General features: G+C 47.9%; 1 protein-coding gene across 1 annotated transcript in view; it reads right to left on the reverse strand.

Annotated features, from left to right (window-relative positions):
* Smyd2 (SET and MYND domain containing 2) overlaps positions 1-7,389 on the reverse strand; it is a 43,150-nt gene extending 35,761 nt beyond the window's left edge. The window contains exon 1 of the mRNA XM_041635454.1: positions 7,161-7,389. Within this exon, the coding sequence (XP_041491388.1) occupies positions 7,161-7,333 (173 nt within the window). The 5' untranslated portion in view covers positions 7,334-7,389. The remainder of the gene's footprint in view (positions 1-7,160) is intronic.
* Between the last annotated feature and the right edge of the window lie 14,183 nt (positions 7,390-21,572).

Raw genomic sequence — 21,572 nt, forward strand, 5'->3', positions numbered from 1 at the left:
GTGCCAAAGGCTGGATGTCCCTAAGTGTGGGTATAGGTGCCTCGTGCAGAAGGCAGGATGTCCCCCAAGTGTTGGTACGGGGTGCCTCGTGCAGAGGGCAGGATGTCCCCAAGTGTGGGCATGGGTGCCTCATACAGAAGGCAGGATGTCCCTAAGTGTGGGTACCGGTGCCTTGTGCAGAAGGCAGGATGTCCCCCAAGTGTTGGTACGGGGTGCCTCGTGCAGAGGGCAGGATGTCCCCAAGTATGGGTACAGGTGTCTCGAGGGAGAATGAGCAGCCAGCTGTCTTAGCCTTTGACCACACAACACGCTGGGCCCTCAAGTTACCACCCCAAAGGCTGCTAAGACCCCATCTCTCTCCTTTTATAATGAGATAAACGACGCACACTGGGGATACCTTGGGTGGAAGCATAGTCTGATATTATGAGAAGGTGAAACTAACAGGACTCTAGGTTGCACAAGGGGTCCTTTCTCTGTAAACGGGTTTCTCCTGGGAGGCCCAGAAAATTGCAGGTTTACCGCTGAGAAGGTAGAGAGGTCTTCTACAATCTTCCAGCTGGACAGGACCCACTCCCACAAGCTCTCCTCTGACTCACAATCTCTGTCTCTCTACAAATTAAAAAAAAAATCCTCTAGAAAGAACTGTACTGTCTTTATATCCTTTGAGGCGAGGGTTTGAGGGACCAGCCATGTTAATCTAAGTCTGGGCAGGTCACCCAAAGGAAGTTCTTTACTTCCAACCATTATCACCTGGGACTCTGGCCATAGATGAATTTAAAGAAGAGGCTAGAGTCTCAGGAGTTTACCCTGAAGCAATACCTGGTAGCAGGAAAACACCACAAGCTGAGATTACCCGACCCCCACCCAAAAACAGACCATTCAAAGGAAATGCCTGACATTCCAACCACTGTAGATAGGACCACCTGCCAGTGCACCTCACCAGGACACCCCTAGACACATCTCAGCCAATCCGGGGTCCTGAACCTCAGAGACCCCTCACCCCCATCCTTTACTACTATAAAGACCCAATTCTAATCGAGCTTGGGGCTCTCTGGTTATTCCAATACGCTGGACATGCAGAGACTGAGTTTGCAAACTTGATTAAAATAAAGGCTCTTTGCTTTTACATATGGGACTCGGTCTCCTTTGTTGGCTTCTGTGAGAACCCTGCTGATCTGGGCATAACAGGCTGTGCTGTGTGTTGACACCATAGCAGACATTACTGGAATACAAGGGATCTGGGGTTCTTTCCCGTCTTTTCTAGGGATGTAAAACCCAGCGAGTGCTTTGGAGACACAAATACTTTAATAGATAGTAAAAAGCAGTCATAGTTTACACTCTCCAGAATGCAGGGGCTCATAACTGAAGTCCCTGACCTCTGAGGCTGGAAGGACAGTTGAGGTTGTCACTGCAAGAAGCAGCAGCCACGCACTGCAGATTGGTGAAGTGACAGGCAAGGCTGTCCGGGCTCGCAGGAAGGATGTCCTACAGGAATGTCACCACAGGAGCTAGCAGCAGAATAGGAGCCAGTGCCCACATCTGTGAAAGGTCCTTTACATCCACATGTGCATCGGGTGTTGTGTGTGTGCCTGTGTGCATACGTGTGCTTGGACGCGCACAAGCGTGAGGGTGCCCAAAGAGGCTAGAAGGCGTCATATTTCTGGAGCTGGAATCTGAACTTGAGTCTTCTGGAAGAGTCAAAAGCACTCTTAACCACTGAGGCATCCCTCCAGCTCCAGAACATTCCATATTTGCCACAGATTTTAGCAACTTCTGCCAAGTGCTAGGGTATAAAATCCTTTTCACTTGTACCCTGGTAGGCACCTTGGGACTGGCTTGTATGCCTTGGTGTGAGATGCAGTTCTCCTGAGAGCAACCTTCCCTTTCCTTGACAGCTACTCCTGCCCTCTGGGTATCAATGAAGGGAATCAGAATCTACTAGCTAACACTCAAGAGCCCTTGTTATTATGGTAAGCCCTCAATTTGGTCTGGAGATACTGTGAACCTGCCCCGGATAAGCCCTTAGGATTTTTAGATGCACTGTGCTGCAGAAGTGCTCACCCAGCATGCTTGAGCAGCAAACACACGCCGCCCTTCGCCCCGAGAGTCACCGGGTTTCTGCTCATACACTGGCCCGAGGACTGGAGCACTATTTTTAAATTTCTGATTGAAGATTCGAGGAGACACAGCTGTATCCTCAGCACAAGTGTGCCTTGGAACGTTCCTAGAACCTTCAAGCCCCCCCCCCCGTATTATTTTCCTACTAAAATGCATATTCCATATTAAGGTTCAGAGCAGTCTCCAAGAGATGGGGTTTCCTTCTGTTCTATTGTGTCCCGGTGAACGCCTTTGCAATTGAATAGGCGGCCTCTGAGGGTGGCAGGCAGGGAGCCAGCAGAAGTGACCCAAAGTGAGGTGCGGGGCTTTGTGACAACTCAGAGACTAATGAGGCCAGGGTCGGGGGTTCAATCCTGAAAAGGCAGGTACTTCAGTCAATTCCCCTGCCTGAGAACTGCACCCCTAAACTAGTGTGGCGGGTTTTCTCAGAATCCACAGATGTGAGGGCTGCAGATGTGGGTGGAAAGGCGCCTGTGTGATGCTTCCCAAGACAAGCGTGTAAGAGGGAACAGGGACCTGGGCACGGTGGCCTCCTGCCAGCCCCAGACCTCAGGCCTGGTGGGCTCCCCCAGGAAAGTGACGACAGAATTCAGCCAGGCACAAGCTGGATGCCCGGTTCCAGGTCTGGTTAGTTCAGGGGATGATCAGGACACACACACCAGTTCAAAGAGCTGGCCAGAGCCAGAGGGGGCTGGCTCTACAAAGCAGGGAATGGGCTTTTAAAACCCTAGAGCAGCCGTGTGCCTCAGATGAAAGAGACCTGGACCAGGGCTGTGGTCACTTCCATGCAGAATCCATCCTAGGTGCTTGGGGAGGCAGGAAGAAAGTCGGTCCAAAAGGGTGATTATTTCTCCTTTTAATAGTAACAGGAAGGGATGATTAGCCCCAGCACAAAGGAGAGAGTCTAAAACGCTGAAACACAGTAGACACTTTCTTGGGCATTTGCCCCCTACTTTGAGCCCTAAAACAGAGTTAGTTCTCACCAATCCTGACTTTTCTGAAGGCCAGATTTAAGCTGTAGCCCTGACTCTAACAGCAATTTCTAGAAGAATCACGGTGGAGGGAGGAAATGGGAGTCCTGATGGCCTGATTAGGTGGAAGATTCTGCTTTCCTCTCATTCCTCTTAAATATTGGCTTAATCTCATGCTAAAAGAATAAGGTGTCTAAGCCCTGTCTATGTGGGTGTAGTGTTGACAACACTGGGTTTGGAGGAAACAGTGAAAACTCACCCCAGAGACCATGATCACTCCGGAGTGCTCAGGAGAAAGGTTGGTTTTAGTCCCAGAACAGTGAACAGAGTTCGTACCACATCCCAGGGTCCCTCCAACCTTGCAAAGCACATCCCTTGCATTATCTTATACTGTTAATGTATGACAGTATTTTTTTTTTTTTTTTTGGTTTTTCGAGACAGGGTGTCTCTGTGGTTTTGGAGCCTGTCCTGGAACTAGCTCTTGTAGACCAGGCTGGTCTCGAACTCACAGAGATCCACCTGCCTCTGCCTCCCAAGTGCTGGGATTAAAGGCGTGCGCCACCACCGCCCGGCTGTATGACAGTATCTTATACACAAGTCAAGGGACTCGGAAACCTTGAGTGGCCGAGCTCCTCGCAGAACAAAACCAGGTCCTCAGTCTGCCGGGTAGTGGGGACCTGACTGTCACTCTCACCTTCCACTAGCTCAGCAGGACGGGTATTTAAAGGCTAAGTTTACAGGCAGAAGAACCCAGTGGCTCAGAGGATGAACACCCCCTGCCCACGGACAGCAGCCAGGAAAGAGAGACGCCAGAATCCAAACCCATTCTCTCTAGAGCCAAGGCCCTGCTTGGGTAGCTCTAAAACAAGGGCAGTGGTGAGCGAGAACTCCTCACCTGATAAACAGATGGACAACTCCTGACCCCACCCCATGCTGGGGCTCCACACACACATCCAAGCCCTGAGCAGCATCCCCACGGGGTCTTCCTTCTGCCTCGGCCTCCCAAGCAGCTGGGATCCCAGGCCCAGGTCACACGCTATCCATCTGTATTCCTGAGTGTCACTTCTAGAGGACATCTTTTGTCAGTGTGTCTTCCTCTGACTACTTAGTTAATAAACACAGGCTTCACAGACCAGGCCAAATCCTCATTAGTGCATACGCGCAATTTCCAATCTAGAAACCATGATGACTTTAGACCGTCTAAAGTCGCACTTCCTCATGTTCTCAGAGAATGTCTTGAATAGCAGGAGTCAGAACAGCATGGAACAGCTCACCATCCCCCAATGCCGCAGTTTGAGGCAGGATCCAGTTCAGAGAACTTTAAGAAGCAGCACCAGGGTTTCACAGTTTCACAATAAAATTAAATCTACTAAAGCCTGTTATGCCAGTTTAGGCAATGGTAGAAGCAAGATGGACACTGCCAGGAAATAAACCTGGGGACAGGAGGGCAAAAGTCTAACTACTCATGACAGGACATTTTCATCACCTGTCGAAGGAGGCTGTCTGTGTGAGCCAGATGAAGTATGTGCAACTCTACAGCAAGGGCCAAGAGGGCCTTGGGCTCTCCCACGCGCTCAGAACAGACACTGTCCTTGTCACGTGGTGTCCCAGGAGCAAGAGAACAAAGATCAAGAGAGAGACCTCTGTCCCCAGAGACCAAATGAATATTCTAGCATATCCTAGTATATATAGGTAGTCAACACCTGGCTGCAGCTGCGCCTTTCCTTCTGAAGCCAATTAAATCAAGAGTCAGAAGGTACATACATACACGTGTGTGTGCGTGTCTCCTTTAAGAGCCTGGTGGAAAGTTAACTAGTGACCAAAGCACGTACACAAACATAGAGGTGTGTGCACTCATGTGTGTGTGCATGTATGTGTGCGTGTGTGTGCATGTGTGAAAGAGGGATGGCTTTCGCCTGGAAGTTTTTATGTTTTTAGGACTTGCCTCCCAGAAGCTGAGGCAAGATCTGCTTCTTCCTAATGTCACCTATCAAGCTGAGAAAGCAGTGATACTAATTTAAAACTCTCAAGAGAAAAAAAAATCCTTCCCCCCCGCACTAAGGATCCAATTTTGTAGAGAGCAAAAAGAAAAACAAATGTGATTATTTCTTGGTCACACTCACTCCTGAAGCAAGTGCGCTCAATTCTACGGTTGAGGTGGCTCACTGAACTGCTGCAGTAATGTTCCCACTAGACTTCAGCACAAGGACAGGGGTAGGGTGGGGGTGGCGTGGGGGGAGTGGCTCTCCTCTGAGTGTGGCACATGGACCTCCATGCTCCCCCATTTGGGTACTGCTCCTACTCCTGAGACTCTACAGAGGCGTGTATGGGTCTAATAATATGAACAGGTTAGGCCTTAGTCATATACCAACAGGAGACCAAATTATGTACTCTAGAAGAACTATCAGGCAAAACTAATCCGACTTAATAGCAATCATCGGATGAGCTACAGAGATTTCTCTAGATGCAAGGGTCTCCTGAGTTTTATCTCTTGGGTAAAATTGTAGTGGATTTCCAAGGACTCTGGCTGCTGACAGAAATTTACATAAGCCAAACAGAAGAGGTTGTGGAAAGGGTGTGTCTGCATGGGGGCATCCGGGGGAGGGAACTGAGGCAGAAACTAGTGAGGTTAACAAATGTCAATCAGAAAAATAAAGCGGAGAGAGTGCAAACTTTTCCACAAACAGCAGGACTCAGGAGGTACTCTCAGAGGCGGGTGTGCCTGTGTGCACAATCAGGACACTCCCAGCAGAGGAGAAGCAGTCTCAGCTGTCACTGCGGGTATTTCATTTCAGGAGAGAACTGGCCGGCACCATGAGTCCCTACTATGTACTCGGCAAGGCCCACACCATCTCACTGCACACCGTGGACCCCTGAAGGAGGCCCCTTCTGCGCAGGGTGACCCGCTTTGCTCCCGTACTGCAGACACCCACACTGCAGCAGACTCCCAGCCACAGCGAGGCTCAGAAGATCAAGGGACCAGTCGCAGCAGCCGTTTTAACTTTGGGAAAACCCAATGCTCACTTCACTCAAACGTCGCAAAGTGGTGCCATGACCCTTTAGCTCTTGGCTCACCAATTCAAAGAGGCACATCACATACAGCCCTTCCGCTGCCCACGGCACGGTTCTGCGTCTAGTTCCTTTCCAGGTCCCCCCAAGCGGAAGACAGTTCTGGCAGGGAGTCCGGGCCGATATTACTCTAATATTCTGCCTCTGCCCATTCTTTTGTTGTCATACCATAGAATGAGGCACACGGGTCTGGAAGACTGAAGGCTGCGTGGAGGGCTGGACTCAGACCAGCCCTCAAGTGGTCCCAGCAGAACCTCAGGTTAGCTTAACCTAAGCCAGCATCTCCATTTCAAAGATGAAGAAAGACATTGACCTTCAAAGCAAGTAAGGCAGGGTCCCTTCCTAAGGCTTCCCTGGAGGATCCGGGACAGGCTGAACTCCAAAGCCAGACCTCCTACCTCAGCAGACTCAGGGAGGACGGGAAGTGGGTGGAAGTGGTAGCCCTGTACCAGGCCAGGTTTCAGCCCCTAATTAGTGCCTGGTGTATACACAGCCACCCTTCTTCTCTGGGCTTTAATTTCCCAACTGTAAAATGATCTCTTCTCTTTAAGATAAAGTGTGTTTTGTAAAATGAAGGGACAGAGCGGGATGGGGGAATCCCCACGCACCTTTCTGCATCAAAGCCACCTCAAGGCATAGCATACGGATATGGCTACACTTCTACACACACAGGTCATATATGATAAACTACAATCAAATATCCTCCCAGTAACCGAGTCCCCCTCACCCCTACCCACGGAGCGCAGTCTCATGGGCGAGTCCCACACCTTCCCTCCTAAAGAGTGACAGACCGGACCGGAAGGGTCCCTGGCTGATTGAGTCATCACTCCTCGGGGGTGGGGGAACCGCCCATCTCGGGACGGCCTGGCCCAGACAGGAAGTCTGAGTCAAAGCAGACACGCGTGGGGCGGGGGCCAGGCCGTGGCTGTGCGGAGTGCGGCGCACGTGGCCCCGGGTGGCCCCTCCCTCCCGCACGATCCCCGCACGGTCGCCGCGGCGTACCTGGCGAAGCAGCACTCGCAGTGGTGGCCCCGCTCGCCCACGGTGAGCACGCAGGCGTAGGCCGGGCAGGAGAAAAGGAGGTCGCCCACGTGGAAGGGTCGCAGCGCGCGGAGTCCCCGGCCCTTGCCCGCGCTGCAGAAGCGCTCCAGGCCGCCACGGGCCTCGGCGCGCATGCTGGCGGCGCTGCGGCTGCGCGCTGCGGGGCACGCGCGTCACCGAGGGAGGGAGGGAGTGAGGGCGGCTCTGCGGCCACCGCCGGCCTTCAAGGAACTTGGGCGCTCGGCTCGCACGGGGCGGGTGCTGAGCCCTGGCCGCGCCCCGGAGCCGCAGGCGGGAGGGAGGGCTGGGCGTGGGTGCACAGGGTGCGCGCCGGCGGGAATCCGCGTGCACCCACCAGGCTGAACCCAGGCAAATGCTCGGTGGGGAAGACACGGAGTCCGACGCCGTCCAGACCACCACCCGCTGTGTCAGCCGCCTGTGTTCGCCCCTTTAAGGTCCAGGCTGCTTCAGCAGGGGGTGAATAACTGTGGTTTGCAGTTGTTGGGCTGTACGTGCAAAGAGCACAGATCTCACTTCCCAGGGGACTAGAGTTCATTCTGGAGCCAGTATTAGGAACTGTGGCCAGGTGTGGGTTACCCCAAATTCCTGCTTCCAAGGTTGTAACAGTTTGTTAAAATGCCCATAATAACACAACAAGGAAAGTCATAAATCAAGACCAAAATTACATCCGTGGAAACATCAGGTAGGCTGGCTACAAAAGAGAGGCAACCTCACTCACTGAAGGCCTCGGAAGCAGCCTGACTGAATTCTTAGCCTTTGGGTTGATGTGAGCCAGTGAGCTGATAACTGTTATAGGGGCTGGAGAGATGGCTCAGTGGTTAAGAGCACCGGCCGCTCTTCCAGAGGTCATGAGTTCAATTCCCAGCAACCACATGGTGGCTCACAACCATCTGCAATGAGATCTGGTGCCCTCTTCTAGTGTGTGGGCATACATGGAGGCAGAATGTGGTATACACAATAAAAAAAAAAAAGGTTTTACCTGTTACTCACGAAGATGTTAGGTTAGACACGGGGTAGGCTTTCAAAGGAACTGAAGAGAGCCCAGGTAAAACTGCCATTAAGCTTCAGCCCTGCGACATTCCAGCCTCCCCAGGACAGGTTCATCAACTTGGCAGAGATGCAGTGCGAGCTCACAGGGTAAATCATAAATTCGGGAATTCATGGCGCCTGAATAAAATTCCTTTAATGATAAAATGAATAAACCTTCCTCCAAGGGCAGGACAGCGCAGGGTTATTTGTTCATTTTATTTTTTTACTATTATGTTATAATTTGTTTCTTATGTGTGTGAGCATGTGCTTATGTCATGTATGCTGTGTTTATGTGTGGAGGTCAGAGGGCAATTTGCAGGAGTAGGTTCTCGGTTTCCATCGCATGGGGCCTGGGATTCAAACTCAGATTGTCTGCCAGGCTTGGTGGCCTTCATACCCTGAACCATCTTGCTGGCCCCCTTCATCCAGATTAGTAAGCATGGACTATAAACTTGGGCTGAGCATAGCCCTGGGTCATTGCATCCCACCTATTTGAGCTCAGTAATAATTACTCTTAGTTACTGGATACAATGGTCCAACCATAGTACCAATGTAATAATACATCTTACTTACCTTAAAACAGTAAGGTATAAGAGCCGAGAAACATTTTACATGTACCACTCACCTGTAATGAACGACACTTTCAGAGTGACGGGTGTGTGACTACAGCAACACCCCTTTGACACAGCCCACCACCTGCTCGGAAAGAATGCTTGTCCGCGCGTCTTTGCCTGTTCTGTGTTGCCGTCACAAAGTAGCAGAGGCTGAAAGATTGATGAAGAGAGGTTCCCTTAGCTTCCATCTCTGGATGGCAAAGCGTTTTCTCAAACCTTGGAACTCACTGAACATACCCACTTATGCAGACCTTCGATGTGTGATTGGGTTCTCATTTCGTTTTGCTTTTGAGCCCTCTGGTTTTGGCTGGGGGAGGTGGGGGTCTTGCCAGTAATGAAAAGACTCACATAGAAATAAACAAACAACATGCTTATAAAACAGTACATAATTGACTGTCTCTAGAGCTCCCTGTGCAGAGAGATTGAGTAATGAGCCCCCCCCCCCAACACACACACACACACACACACACACACACACGTCCTTTCTCCCTCTGTGTTTTCAGTCAGGCTGGCCTCATGACCTTGAACTTTGGATCTTCCTGCTTCTGTCTCCCTGGTGCCAACACTACAGGTGCGTACCACCACACCCAGTTTCTTGGGGCACTGGGGACTAAATCCAGGTCATCTCGGGGCAGAGGGGACTGTCACAGGAGACAGGGAAAACAAGCGGCTTCATTTCAGAAAAATCCGTGTGAACTCGAGTGACTCTGGATGGGGAAATGGGCAGTGAAGCAATAGCCATAAGGTTAGGAGCCTCCATTACGATAAAACCCGTGCTTAAAATAAATAGCCAAGGCTTGGCTCCCAGCCTGCCGGGACAGACCGATGACAGCACCCTCCATGCAGGTCATGCTTGTCACTCTGCCACTCAGCGGTCTCACATTCCGTGAAGGAAGCTGCAGGGCTGCCAAGGCCGGTCTACCGGCTCCTCTCCTGTTGGCCCCATGATTTGGGAAAACCAGTGTTGGAAATGAGATTTTGGAGCCGCTCTGCTGCATGCCGAAATGCAGACATGGCATGGGACGAAGGCCCCCTTTTTCTTGACTGCCCAAGCCTAGAAGATCGTCTAATCCATTTGTAAAGCATCCTTCCAGCTGCAGATTAACACGTGGAAGAAACAGCTCTGGGCTAGGAAGTAAATCCCTAACAGAGAGGACCAGAAGGGAACCAAACCGGGACCACGGCCAGCTGTTGTTCCTCTAGATGGACTTTGTCTGTTGTGCTTGTGCAGGGGAGATCCAGCATGTCGGGGCTGCTACAGCCACAGACAGCTGCCATCTAATCAGATGTTCATGCTGTTGTAAGAAGGTACAAGACATTTTTGACGGACCAGGTAACAACATACTGAGGTATTATTAGGGCCACATACCTAGAGCATGTAAGCATTATCTTGTATGGTTAAGAGGGAGACTTACAAATGTGTTGAAAACCAGAGCTAGTGAGAGCCTCCCCAGTTCCATCCCAAGGCCCCTTTAGAGCCGGCAGAAGTCAAGTTGACATGGGCCTACAGTGGTGTCTGGCAGGGAATAAGTCTGCCTTCCCTCTGAGCCCCTGAAGGGAGCATGGCCTGTGACACCCTGAGTTCAGCTCAGGCATGCCATGTCCGGATGTCTGCACCGCAGAGCCATGAGAGGTACATTTTTGCTTTTGCTTTCTAAGCGGTTGCGTCCATGGTCACTTGTCTCAGCAACTGCAGGAAAGCAGTAAATACAAAGTTCCACTGGAATCTCCCAGCAAGAACCAGAAGACTGATGGAGTGAGGAGGGTCTAAGAAGACACTGACTGCAAATTCTGTAGGTAGGAGAGCGCTGGACATGCAGGGATGATTGTATTTAACAAACGTCTCCAGAGCTCTGACTGTGTGCTAGGTACCTGTAGTGATAAGAGCGGCGGGGCTGCGTTCCCAGCACCCCGGCTGCCTGCTTGGCTAGCTTATGCCCAAAATAACAACACACAAACTGTATTCATTTAAACACTGCTTGGCCCATTTCTATCTAGCCTCTTCTAGGCTAACTCTCGCACCTGGACTAGCCCATTTCTTATCATCTGTGTAGCACCGGTCTTACCGGGAAGTTTCTAGTCCATCCTGGGTCGGAGTGTCTGCCCGGGAGCGGGGCATGGCATCTCTTCTGAGGCGTCTGCTCCCAAGAGGAGAGCTGTGGAGTCTGAGCTCACTTCCTCTTCCTCCCAGCGTTCTGTTCTGTTTACTCCTTCCACCTATCTTCTAACCAATGAGAGCCAAGCAGTTTCTTTTTATTTAACCAATGACCTTCCTCCATCAGGTACCAGTGTAAAACAGTCTCTTTTGGAGGACCAGAGAGAGGACTCGGTGGCCAAGAACAGTAGCTGTTCTTGTAGCAGACTAGGAATGGATCCCAAGCACCACATGGCGGCTCACAACCATCTCCAATGCCACTCTCAAGGGATACAATGTCCTCTTCTGGCCAGCTAGGGCTTTACAGGCTTGTGGCCCACAAACACATAGGCAAACCCCCAATCCTTTAATCCATCTACTGGTACATTATAGGTGAAAGCCTGAACTTAGAGTTGTTTGTGCAAGGCTGGGGATGTAACCCAGGGGTACAGTGTCTACTTGACATTGTACAAGGCCCTGAGTTTGGCTCAATCACTGCAAAATTTACAAATGACTTGTCTAATCAAAGCCAGTGTACTTAGCAAGGAGTCCCTGCCCTAGACCACTTCACTGTGATATTTCCCAATGAACCAGAGCCCCAGCCCTAGGCCAGGAACATCCCTGTAAAGGTGGCAGGGTAGAGCGTGACTTGCCTGTGTACAGGAACCAGACTGCACTGTGCTGTGTAGGCCCTGCAGTGCCAGGAAGAATGAGGACTGGAAGGATCAGATGCTTGGTTCAGAACGGTTGTTTTCATGACTTATTAGACAATGACTTAGGTGGGGTGGGGGAGGAAACAAAAGTACCATGCAGTAAGTGATCCAGAGGAGAGAATGCTGTGTTCACAAAGGGTTCAGGAAGTGGGGTGGGACAATTGTCTATATTCTGTCAATTGTATTTTGAATAAATGCTGATTGGCCAGTAGCCAGGCAGGAAGTATAGGTGGGTCAATGAGAACAGGAGAATTCTGGGAAGAGGGAAGCTCCCTCTGCAGTCCTATCCAGACACAGAAGAAGCAAGATGTGACTACGCTGCTGAAAAAGGTACTGAGCCATGTGACTAACACAGATAAGAATAATGGGCTAATGTAAGTTATAAGAGTTAATAAGAAGTCTGAGCTAATGGGCCAATTAGTTTTATAATTAATGTAGACCTCTGTGTGATTTCTTTGGGACTTAATTACTGCGGGAACCAGGCAGGACAGAAACCCCTACATCAAGGAAGTATAGGTTTGAAGACCTTTCCCTTGGCAGGAACTTAGTGAGTTAGGACAGGTGATGGGAAGGAACAAGGGGAGGCAGAAGCCATAGAAACTTCATTAGAGGAGAATGAACATTTACTCCACTCAAACACTCAGCTCTGCTTCTCACAGTTAGCCCTGTATTGATTGAACAGGGGAGAGCTTGGCTCTTGAAGTTTTGTGTCTAGATCAGTGCGACAGCCTCTTCAATAGTATGGTAGGCTATTGATAGAGATGCTAGCCAGAGACCATACAACGCTGTGCCTCCCTAATCCCTTATCTCCCGTTCAGTAGCCTTGACTTGCAGAGGCAATAAGATTGCAGAGTAAGCATGAGGGGTTGCTTGGGCTTCAGTAGCCTACAGTGTGGGATTGCAGAAACATCGAGGTCCCAGATCTCCATCATTAAAAAGTCATGCTGAGGCAGAAACAAGGAAGAAGACCGCCCGGAAAAGACTCCCCAGGCCTTTGGTAAGGCAGGATTGGAAGCAAAACCAGAGGCCATGAGCTGTGGTCTCCTTCCAGGGCGATCTGGAGGAGAGGAGGACACAGCCACAGCTCTGTCGGCTTGAGGTGTCTTAAGGCAGTAATCTTCCACACCTTAGTCTCATGCAGACTCCAGAATTCCCTAAGTAATAGAAATGGCACCAACCCTCAAGTGTTTTTACAGGAATCAGGAAAGTGACTTCCTAGCCATCCAATGGGGCCATGCAATGGTCTGAAAAGGTTTCCTCTGTCCCCAGTTTGCACAGTTGAAATTCTTGTGAGAAGTGCGGTCTTTGAGAGAAACCCTGAGAAAAGCACAGAGAGGTTATCTGCCCCTTGTACTGTGTTCTGTCTCAGGAAGAAAGCACTGTGTTTGAGGAAGGGGACCTACCTGAACTTTATTCTTGGACGTCTTGGCCTCCAGAACTATCACCATCATCGTGGTATTTTGTTAGAGCCTCTAGAACACACAGAGACTCCCCAGAGTATGGCTGGGGAGTGAGAACAAGGGATGGCTCATGGATGCTACCAAACACTCCTTGGCTCATGGAGCCACCCACATGTTAGTGGGATAAAGCCTGACTGAGGTGACATTTCTCATCAGGAGAACTTGCACAGTTTCTTAAACACCCTACCTATGAATAAGTTTCGCTTGCCCCGTCTCTCCCCCATTCCACATGACTGGGTTACTGCTGTCACCCACATTGTCTGCCGATTACTGCCTCAGTACAGTGCTGGAGAAAGAGCAGCCAGCCTTTCTTGTCTCTCTCATCAGCACGGTGCCCGTCTCTCTAGAAAGAAAGCTCAATAGTTAAGAGTGATTGCCACTCTCCCACAGGGCCTGAGTTCAGGTCCCTGCACCCACATCAGGCCTATAATTCCACCTCCAGGGCTTCAGTGGCTTCTCTGACCTCTGGATGCCTGCATTCATCTGGCAGACAGGCAGACAGGCAGCTAAATAAATCTTAGAAGATCAGACAAAAGCCAGGCATAGTAGCACACATTTAATCTCAATACTCAGGGGGTAAAGCCAGTGGATCGCTGTGATTTCAAGGCTAGCCTGGTCTACATTGTGAGCTCCAGGTCACCCAGGGATACACAGAGAATCACCAAACCACCAAAAATCCAAAAGCTCCACAGTTTTGAGGAGCAGGTGGTAACATCCCTCCTGTGGCTTCATTTCCTTTTGGGATCGCCAGCACACAAATAACAACACAGAGATTTCTTATTAGTTATGCAAGCTTGGCCTTTGGCTTAGGCTTGTCCCCAGCCAGCTCTTATAACCTAATTAGCCCATATTTTTAAATCTATCTTCTGTCACATGTGTTTTCCTTTCCTTCATTCTGTGTGTCTGACTTGGTCCAAGTCTTGCTAGCATCTCCCTGCCTCTCTTCTTTCCAGAGTTCTCTCTCTTCCTAGAAATCCTGCCTATTTTCTCCTGCCTAGCTATGGGCATTCAACCAATATTAAATCATTAAACAATCACAATTATTGAACCAATTATTAAGTTGTTAAAAAATTATTAAACCAATCACAATGACACATCTTCACACAGTGTAAACAAATATTCAGAAACACCCTCCACCTCAAACTCTCTGCTTAACGTAAGTCTTTCCTGAGCTGTGTTGTCAGACAGCCATCAGATTATACTATATATGTATATACAAATATATGATCTTTCTCCATATATAATATATTATATATTATAATATGAAGAGAAATATATGATCTCTCTTTATATTTATATATAATGTTATATATATGATATAACAGAGATCACTCACTCTCTATATATAATAATATATTTATATATATATTATTATATATAGAGAGAGATCAGACCTCATGTTGTAGCTGCCTCATTGTTTTCTCATTGGTGAGCCTAGACACGTGTCGCGTGTTAGATTCTTCAGTGTTTGCTGAGTGACTGAAGCATTCAAAGAACTAATAAAAGTTTGAGCGTTGGCGACACTGATCTCACAGGCACTTTCCACCAGTGATGTTTTTTAATAAGTCCTTAGATTTTATTATACCATAACCAAACAATAAATGCCTCTAATTAGGCAAATCTAGGAAGAGTGCAAAAAGATCAATATCACTGTTGATTAGAATATTTACGGCAGCGACCCGTCGTTACAAAGAAAGTTTCCGCGAGTGGAAAGAAGTGTGTTTTCTTGGTCCCAGAACTATAGCTGTAGCTGTCAACTTGGAATGTCTGTGGATTCTGAGGGCCAAAGCCCCCTCCCACGCTCCTGCCCTGTGCTGTTGTTATCTTGCTCGTGAGCAAAGATGCAGACACGAACAGAAATAGCCCTTGCATCTGAGCTCAACTGCAGTGAGAGCTGAGTCCCCTCATGCATAATTCACAGTGTGACACCTGAGCCCAGCTGCAGGGCAGTGTTTCTGCCAGGCACCATCACCCCAGAAGAAGCTGTTCATATGGGGGGAGGGGATAAAAGCCAGAGCAATAGCGCACACTTAACTATCTGATTCTTTTGTTTCTTACATTTCTTTTCTTTTTTCCCTCTTTTGTGCATGTGTGTGTATGTGTACGAGTGTGTGTATGTGTGTGTGCGTGTGTGCAAATGCATGAACCACGGCATGTGTGGAGGTCAGAGGTCAACCTGCAGGAGCCCGTTTTCTCCTTCCACTATGTGGGTCTTGGAGATCAAACTTGGGATTTGAAGTCTTGGCAGTAAGTGCTTTTAGCACTGAGCTGTCTTGCCAGCCCCTAACTCTCTGATTCTTGAGTGAGCCGCTGTGTCCAGTTCTCCTATGGGGCTTACGTTGACTTTGCTGTCATGATCCAGGTATTATAAAACTTTTGAACAGATACTTAAAATTGAATAAAAAGGCCACACAGATCCAAGCAAAAACCCTACTACTGAAATGGTTGGTCCGGAGCAAGATTCACGGGCTTTAATTTTTTTCCCTTGGAAATCGAAATCTCACTACTTTCTTATCCATTTAAGAAGAAGAATAAAAGCATCATCAACAACAACGCACAGAATGCAGCAGAGTTCCGAGCTCTGTGACAGTCTCTGCTGAGCGATGGACCACTTTGTTATTTTTGGGGCGGCAGTGTCATCTAGTGGCCGCAGGAGGGGGCTGGGTCAGGACCTGACTTTGTTCCCAGAGGCCATGCACCACCAGGAGCTTCTCTTCCCTCCAGGAAATTGTCGTGGATTTTGTGTGAGAGCGAGAACCCCACAAAGAAGAGGCAGTTGTGAGCCAAGGAAATGAGTCTCAGAGTGCCGACTCAATCTTTACAAAATGTTTAATACAACTGTTTATTTCTTTTGTGTGGGGAAAGAAAGCAACAGGAACAAAGTACTAATTGCTGTGAGTAGAAGAATGCACTCAGAGGCTGGGCGGGGCAGAATGTCAGCAGCCTTCCCAGAGCAGATGCTCAGGCATGGTCCTGAAGGACCGAGCAATGTTTGGAAAGCCTGTCTGTGGCACAGCTCTTCATAGCTAAGAAAGGCTAAGCATAAATACTTGTTACTTGGCAAGTTGTTAAGATAAAAGTGAACACATAAGTTTTTTCTCTAAGCTGGGAAAGAGCATTTCTCGTTTGCCTGTTGACACACGATCTTGTGTATTAAATACAGCTTAGACCTAAATGATTATTTGAATCTTTGCCAAAAAGTAAGCACTTTTGTCTCACAAACTGTAAGGACTATATTTTATGAAATCTAAGGAGAAATGACTCCGAAAGGTGCCTGCTGACAAGCTGGACGGACTGGGTTCCATCCCTGGGACCCACACGGTAGAATGAGAGAACCAGTTCTGACCTCCACATGCATGCTATGGTGCACGTGGCTTGTGCATGAGTGCACACACATGCATACACACGTGCGTGTACGCACACACATGTACACACACGCACACACATACACACATGTACACGCACATACATACACATACACACACACCTAAATGCAATAAGACATTTTCAAGAAGGAAGTCTGAAGGAATGAAGCATCCCTTCACTTGTATTTCAAATCATAGTCCTTTGAAAGCACAGTCTGAGCCTCCACTTTCATTTCTTGCTGTGACTGGGTCTCCTCTGCATCACCACCTGAATGGTCTCCTCAACACTTTATACACTGAAATCAGAGAAATTGACAACCGAAGGGAGAAAAATAAATTAAGTGGGAAAAATAAAGAAGAGTTCGGAGCAGGTTTTAGAGTCAAAAGTGGCAACACAGGAGTGGTTGTGGGAAGGGCAAACACACCCAAGTTGTGTGACCTTCATCGTCTCCTGACTTGCCAGTGCCAAATGCCTCTTTTGGATGCTGTGGAGGCTTGAAAATGAGGTTAAAGACAGATCCTGTTCTCCAGGAGTTTAGAATCTAGGAGGGAAAACTATAAAAACCACTAGACGTTCAGTCTTAGGCTCTCAGGGGTGCCAGTCTTGATTGCTGCCATCACCCCAGACAATGCCAGGCGGAATGTAGGTGCTCAACAAACGCTACCCGAAGGAGGGGCCAGTGCTACACAGAGGGCATTCAGCCGTGTGTGATTATAAACAAGCTTTGGCTGTCACAGAGGCAGGCGGCTTTCCAGAAAACTCTTTCCAGAAAACACAGAAACTCTTCTAACATAGGAAGATGAACTCAGCCCATTGACATCCTCTCACGGACATGCTGTTGTTTCTCCAGTCCATCAACTCCTCTGCCTTCTTTGGGCAGAGGTTATAAACACAATTCTTAACACCCTGGGCCTCAGGAAAATGAGCAACTCACACGAGAAGAGCACTTGTAGAAAGAGGAACAAACATGGGGACTCTTTTAGGCCATTGCTTTGAGGAAGAAAGTTTATTTTCCGGGAAAGTATGGCAGGGGAGGCATTCTGGGCTGTGGCAGCAAGAGCCCCAGGCGACATCAGATACTTTGGATTGTATCTAGTCTTGAGTCATAGATGCGCATAGCTCACTTACTGGCAACCCCAGACCACACCTCCGAAGGTTCCTCAACTTCCCAACACAGATGACAGCAGATGGGGACCCAGTGTTCAAACCCAAGAGTCTAATGGGGGCATTTCAAGCCTTTGCAGTATGAACAACATGTCCTCCTAGCCCCTCGAATTCAGAGAGCTGCCTGCATTTGAAGGTCTCTTCAAGGGAAAATATTAAATACACACTACTAGAGACTTCAGCAAATTTGAGAAAACTTGAATGGCAAGTTGGGGAAATGTGGAAAGGAAGCTCATTAAAGTCATTTTAGTTTCAATGTTTTCTTATTTAAAGTGACTACAACGACCAAGAATTGCCTTTGCTTCAGGGAAATAATTAGGCCCATTTCACGTTTTTAAATCTTTTACTGTTTAGCTACAACTTTTGCGGTTCTTAATCAAACACACGTGATTTCTGCTTCTGATGGGGCTGCTAGAGGGATTCCTTTTCTCCTAGCCATGGTGTTTAAAAATGGTGCCTCTGTGTGTGTGTGCACAAGTGTGTTCAATATATTCAGAGTACGTAGTATACATGTATGAAAATGTCATAAGAAAAACAATTGTGTTGCATAATTAGTACATGCTAATAAAAATAAAAATGCTATGTGCCCCCCAAGAAAAAGAAGAGAAAGTAAAGAAGAGGTTCCAGTGCTGGCTAGGTTTTCAGCAGTCTGCTGGAAAAAAAAAATCACAAAACGTAATTCAGTGTATTGCTTATCTTCATAACGGTATAAAACTGATTCGTTTTGCAGTGCGGGGCATAGGGGCCTAAATCTGCAGTCTCAGTACTGGGTACGGCCTAGGCAGGGTGTCTATGAAAGAGTTCCAGGCTTGCATGACTCAGCAATGCCCTAATCTTAAAGACAAAGGAATCTGAAGTCAGGACATTTTCAGATCAGAGTGCCTTTTAAATATGTTTTTATTGTTTTTAATTACGTGTATGCGTGTGTGTCTGTATGTGGGTGTTTACACACGAGTGCGGTGCCCACCGAGGTCAAAGGCATTGGATCCTCTGGAGTTGGAGCTGCGGCGGTGAGCTGCCTGCCATGGCTGCTGGGAACTGGACTTGGGTCCTCCGTAAGGCCTCACTCTTAACTACTGAGCCATCTCCCAGCCTCCTCATGGCTTTTCTGATGGGTCCAGAAAGCAGGACAAATGCTCTAGGTGAAACAATTGTCAGTCTTCCGAAGTGAGAGGCGTGGGCGACACAAATGGTGTCAACGTGTCCTGTCCACTTTTTGGAACTGCTATCCAAAGGTCGCTGAGTCTTTAAACAAGCTTGTGCTAATTGCTCAGAATTAAAGACTGGTTTTTTTCAGGCTTTGGTCATGGACATGGATGTGTATCCCATGGCAAGTAACACACCAGATTATTGTAGGTCAGGAAACATGAAGCCACATGTGATTGAATGTGTTTTGGATATTATTATGTTTTTATTCCTCCGTGTGTGTCTTCAGATATTTTTTATTTATTTACAGAGTATCACTATGTAACATGTGTCGATCTCCAACTCACAATTCTCCTGCCTCAGTCTCTTGAGTGCTGGGATTATAGGTGTCACCACACCTGCCTGCTTAAACTTGGCTGGCCTACAACTTTTGTTGTAGCCCAGGCTGACCTCTAACTCAGAGAGATCTATTGGAACATGATCCAAGGATAAGGTCATATGAGGGAAAGTTCTGAGTGCTTGTGAGACAACGCCAAGGAAACCGAGAAACATCTTGTGACCTCAGTTTCTCCAGAACGCGGACCGGCTCTTGGAAGGCACTTTTGTGCTCCTCCCAGGTGGAGCAGCTAGGAGGCGCTCACCTCAACTGTTGTTAATCACAGGCCTCTATGGAAAACATGTGTCCATCACGTGTGACTTGTCCTTGTCCTTACACGTGATTCTTCTTCACCCTCAGAGTATAAATTGCCTGAGGCTCTGGATGAAGTTGGCTCTCGCACGAGGCTTTAGTCTGCCTCAATTTTTAGGCTCCATTCTCCCGGGTTCCACCACCAATTAGTGTGGTCAACAAAGATCCGCCTGCCTCTGCCTCCTGGGTGCTGGGAATAAAGGTGTGAGACTCTCCAACTGGCTAACATTTGGAATTAAAAATTAAGCTAATTCAAATAATGCCATGATGATCTTTTAAAGGGGTCGCATTCCATCTGGGAGAGGCAGACAGTGCTTCTGGAGACTCATGCCCCCGTCATAGAACAGGAGCATGACACCCGCTCAGAGAGCGGCATGCTAGGATGGCTATTTTAAATTCCGACAGAAAACTTGCCTAATTTAATGTTTTCCAACTTTTTTTGAGTCCTGGCAATGCCCTGTTTATAAAAGAACAGCTGTAACCATTTCACCAATCAAGAAGAGGATGGGTAAAACGGCATAAACGGTGAGCTGCCGCTTTTCCAGGCACCCCAGAAAAACCTTGAGAATTATTCAGAAGAAAGATGTGTTTTAGATGGTAATATGTCTGTGATATACATTGCCATGTTAGATTCCAGGGAATGTGTGCTATCTAAGGTTTGGATGGTTTTGGCGGGAACACTGAAGGGTTTTCAATTTTTCATTTAAATGATATTCATCTCAGGCTGGAGACATGATTCAGCGGGCAAAGGTGCTTGGTGATGAGCCTGGTGACCTGAGTTAGGTATCTGGACCCACCTGGCAAGGAAGGAATGGACTCCGTGTGGTCCTCCAACATCTAGCAGAACACCATGGCCCACACCTGCGCAGATAATACATATATGTAACTGAAAAAAACCTACACTCATATCTTAGAACAAAAAGGCTGCCCGAATGAACAGAGAAAGGGAAGCTAGGCTCTGTTTCTGGACTCTGATGGGTTTGGGGGAAGAGGGCGGAGTGCTGAATGCCCATAGGGGAAGACAATGGACCGAGGAGGTGAGTGGGAGGAGTAGAAATGAAGACAAATTAGAGGATTATAAATATAGGAAATAATTAAGGGGAAATGCTTGGCAGAATAGAGAAAGATTAAAAAAATTCTATTCAGGATACGTAAAAAGCAACCTGAAAAAAATTAGAAGAAAAATACAATAAAATAATACTGCTTGAGTTGGGGTCTCTTTTTTTTTCTGCCTCTCTTCTCTAATTGTCGTTTTCATTTTTATTTTTAAAATACGGACTAGAAAAGAACAGAAATACTAAAGGATCAGACAAAATTAGAAGAAGAGGGGCTTATGGAGGAGGAGGAAGACAGTGGCGGAGACGAACAAAGGCGGCAAACAGATGAAAGCAGGCGAGGGAGCGGGGAGAATGTTCAGTCCGGCCTGGAGGAGATCATTACGGGCTAAGTGCTGGGAAGTGGACAAAAGCCAGTCTGCAGTGGGGTCAGATGAGAGGACCGGGGAAGAATCAATTTTTTAGCACCTAGGATCACAATAATTCACTCACAGGTTCCCCCAGACACTATTACTTTAGTTCTGTTCCTAGCATGTTGAGATTCTGCCTATATTAGTTTTTTTTTTTTTTTGGATCTGATAAATGAAAACCAAAAAAAAAAAAAAAAAAACCATGTGTAACTTTCTTTGCCCTTATTTTTTTTTTTTGAACTGAAAAATAAAGAAACGGTAAATTCTCTCTCTGAGCCGACCTGCTCACTGGGAATGCCACCACGTAAAAATCTTAATAATACATTCGGTACATGCCGTTTAAAAACAGAAGAACTTGGTTGGCCAAGGTCACATCAGCTGCCTTTCCCGCTCAGTGATTTTGTGTATATTTTATCCATAAAAGACAAATTACTATGAAAGGCTGGCAATATAGGTTTAAGAAAGGCAGAGAACAAAGTGTGTTCTTTGCTCTTTGAATTTCTTAAAATTAAGTTCTTAGGACGCCTGCTGCCCACCTTCAAACAAGCCACCTTGAAACTCCTCTGTGAAACC

The sequence above is a fragment of the Microtus oregoni genome, unplaced genomic scaffold, assembly GCF_018167655.1.
Source record: "Microtus oregoni isolate MIOR12 unplaced genomic scaffold, Mior012 000047F_ref0000412, whole genome shotgun sequence".
NCBI lineage: Eukaryota > Metazoa > Chordata > Mammalia > Rodentia > Cricetidae > Microtus > Microtus oregoni.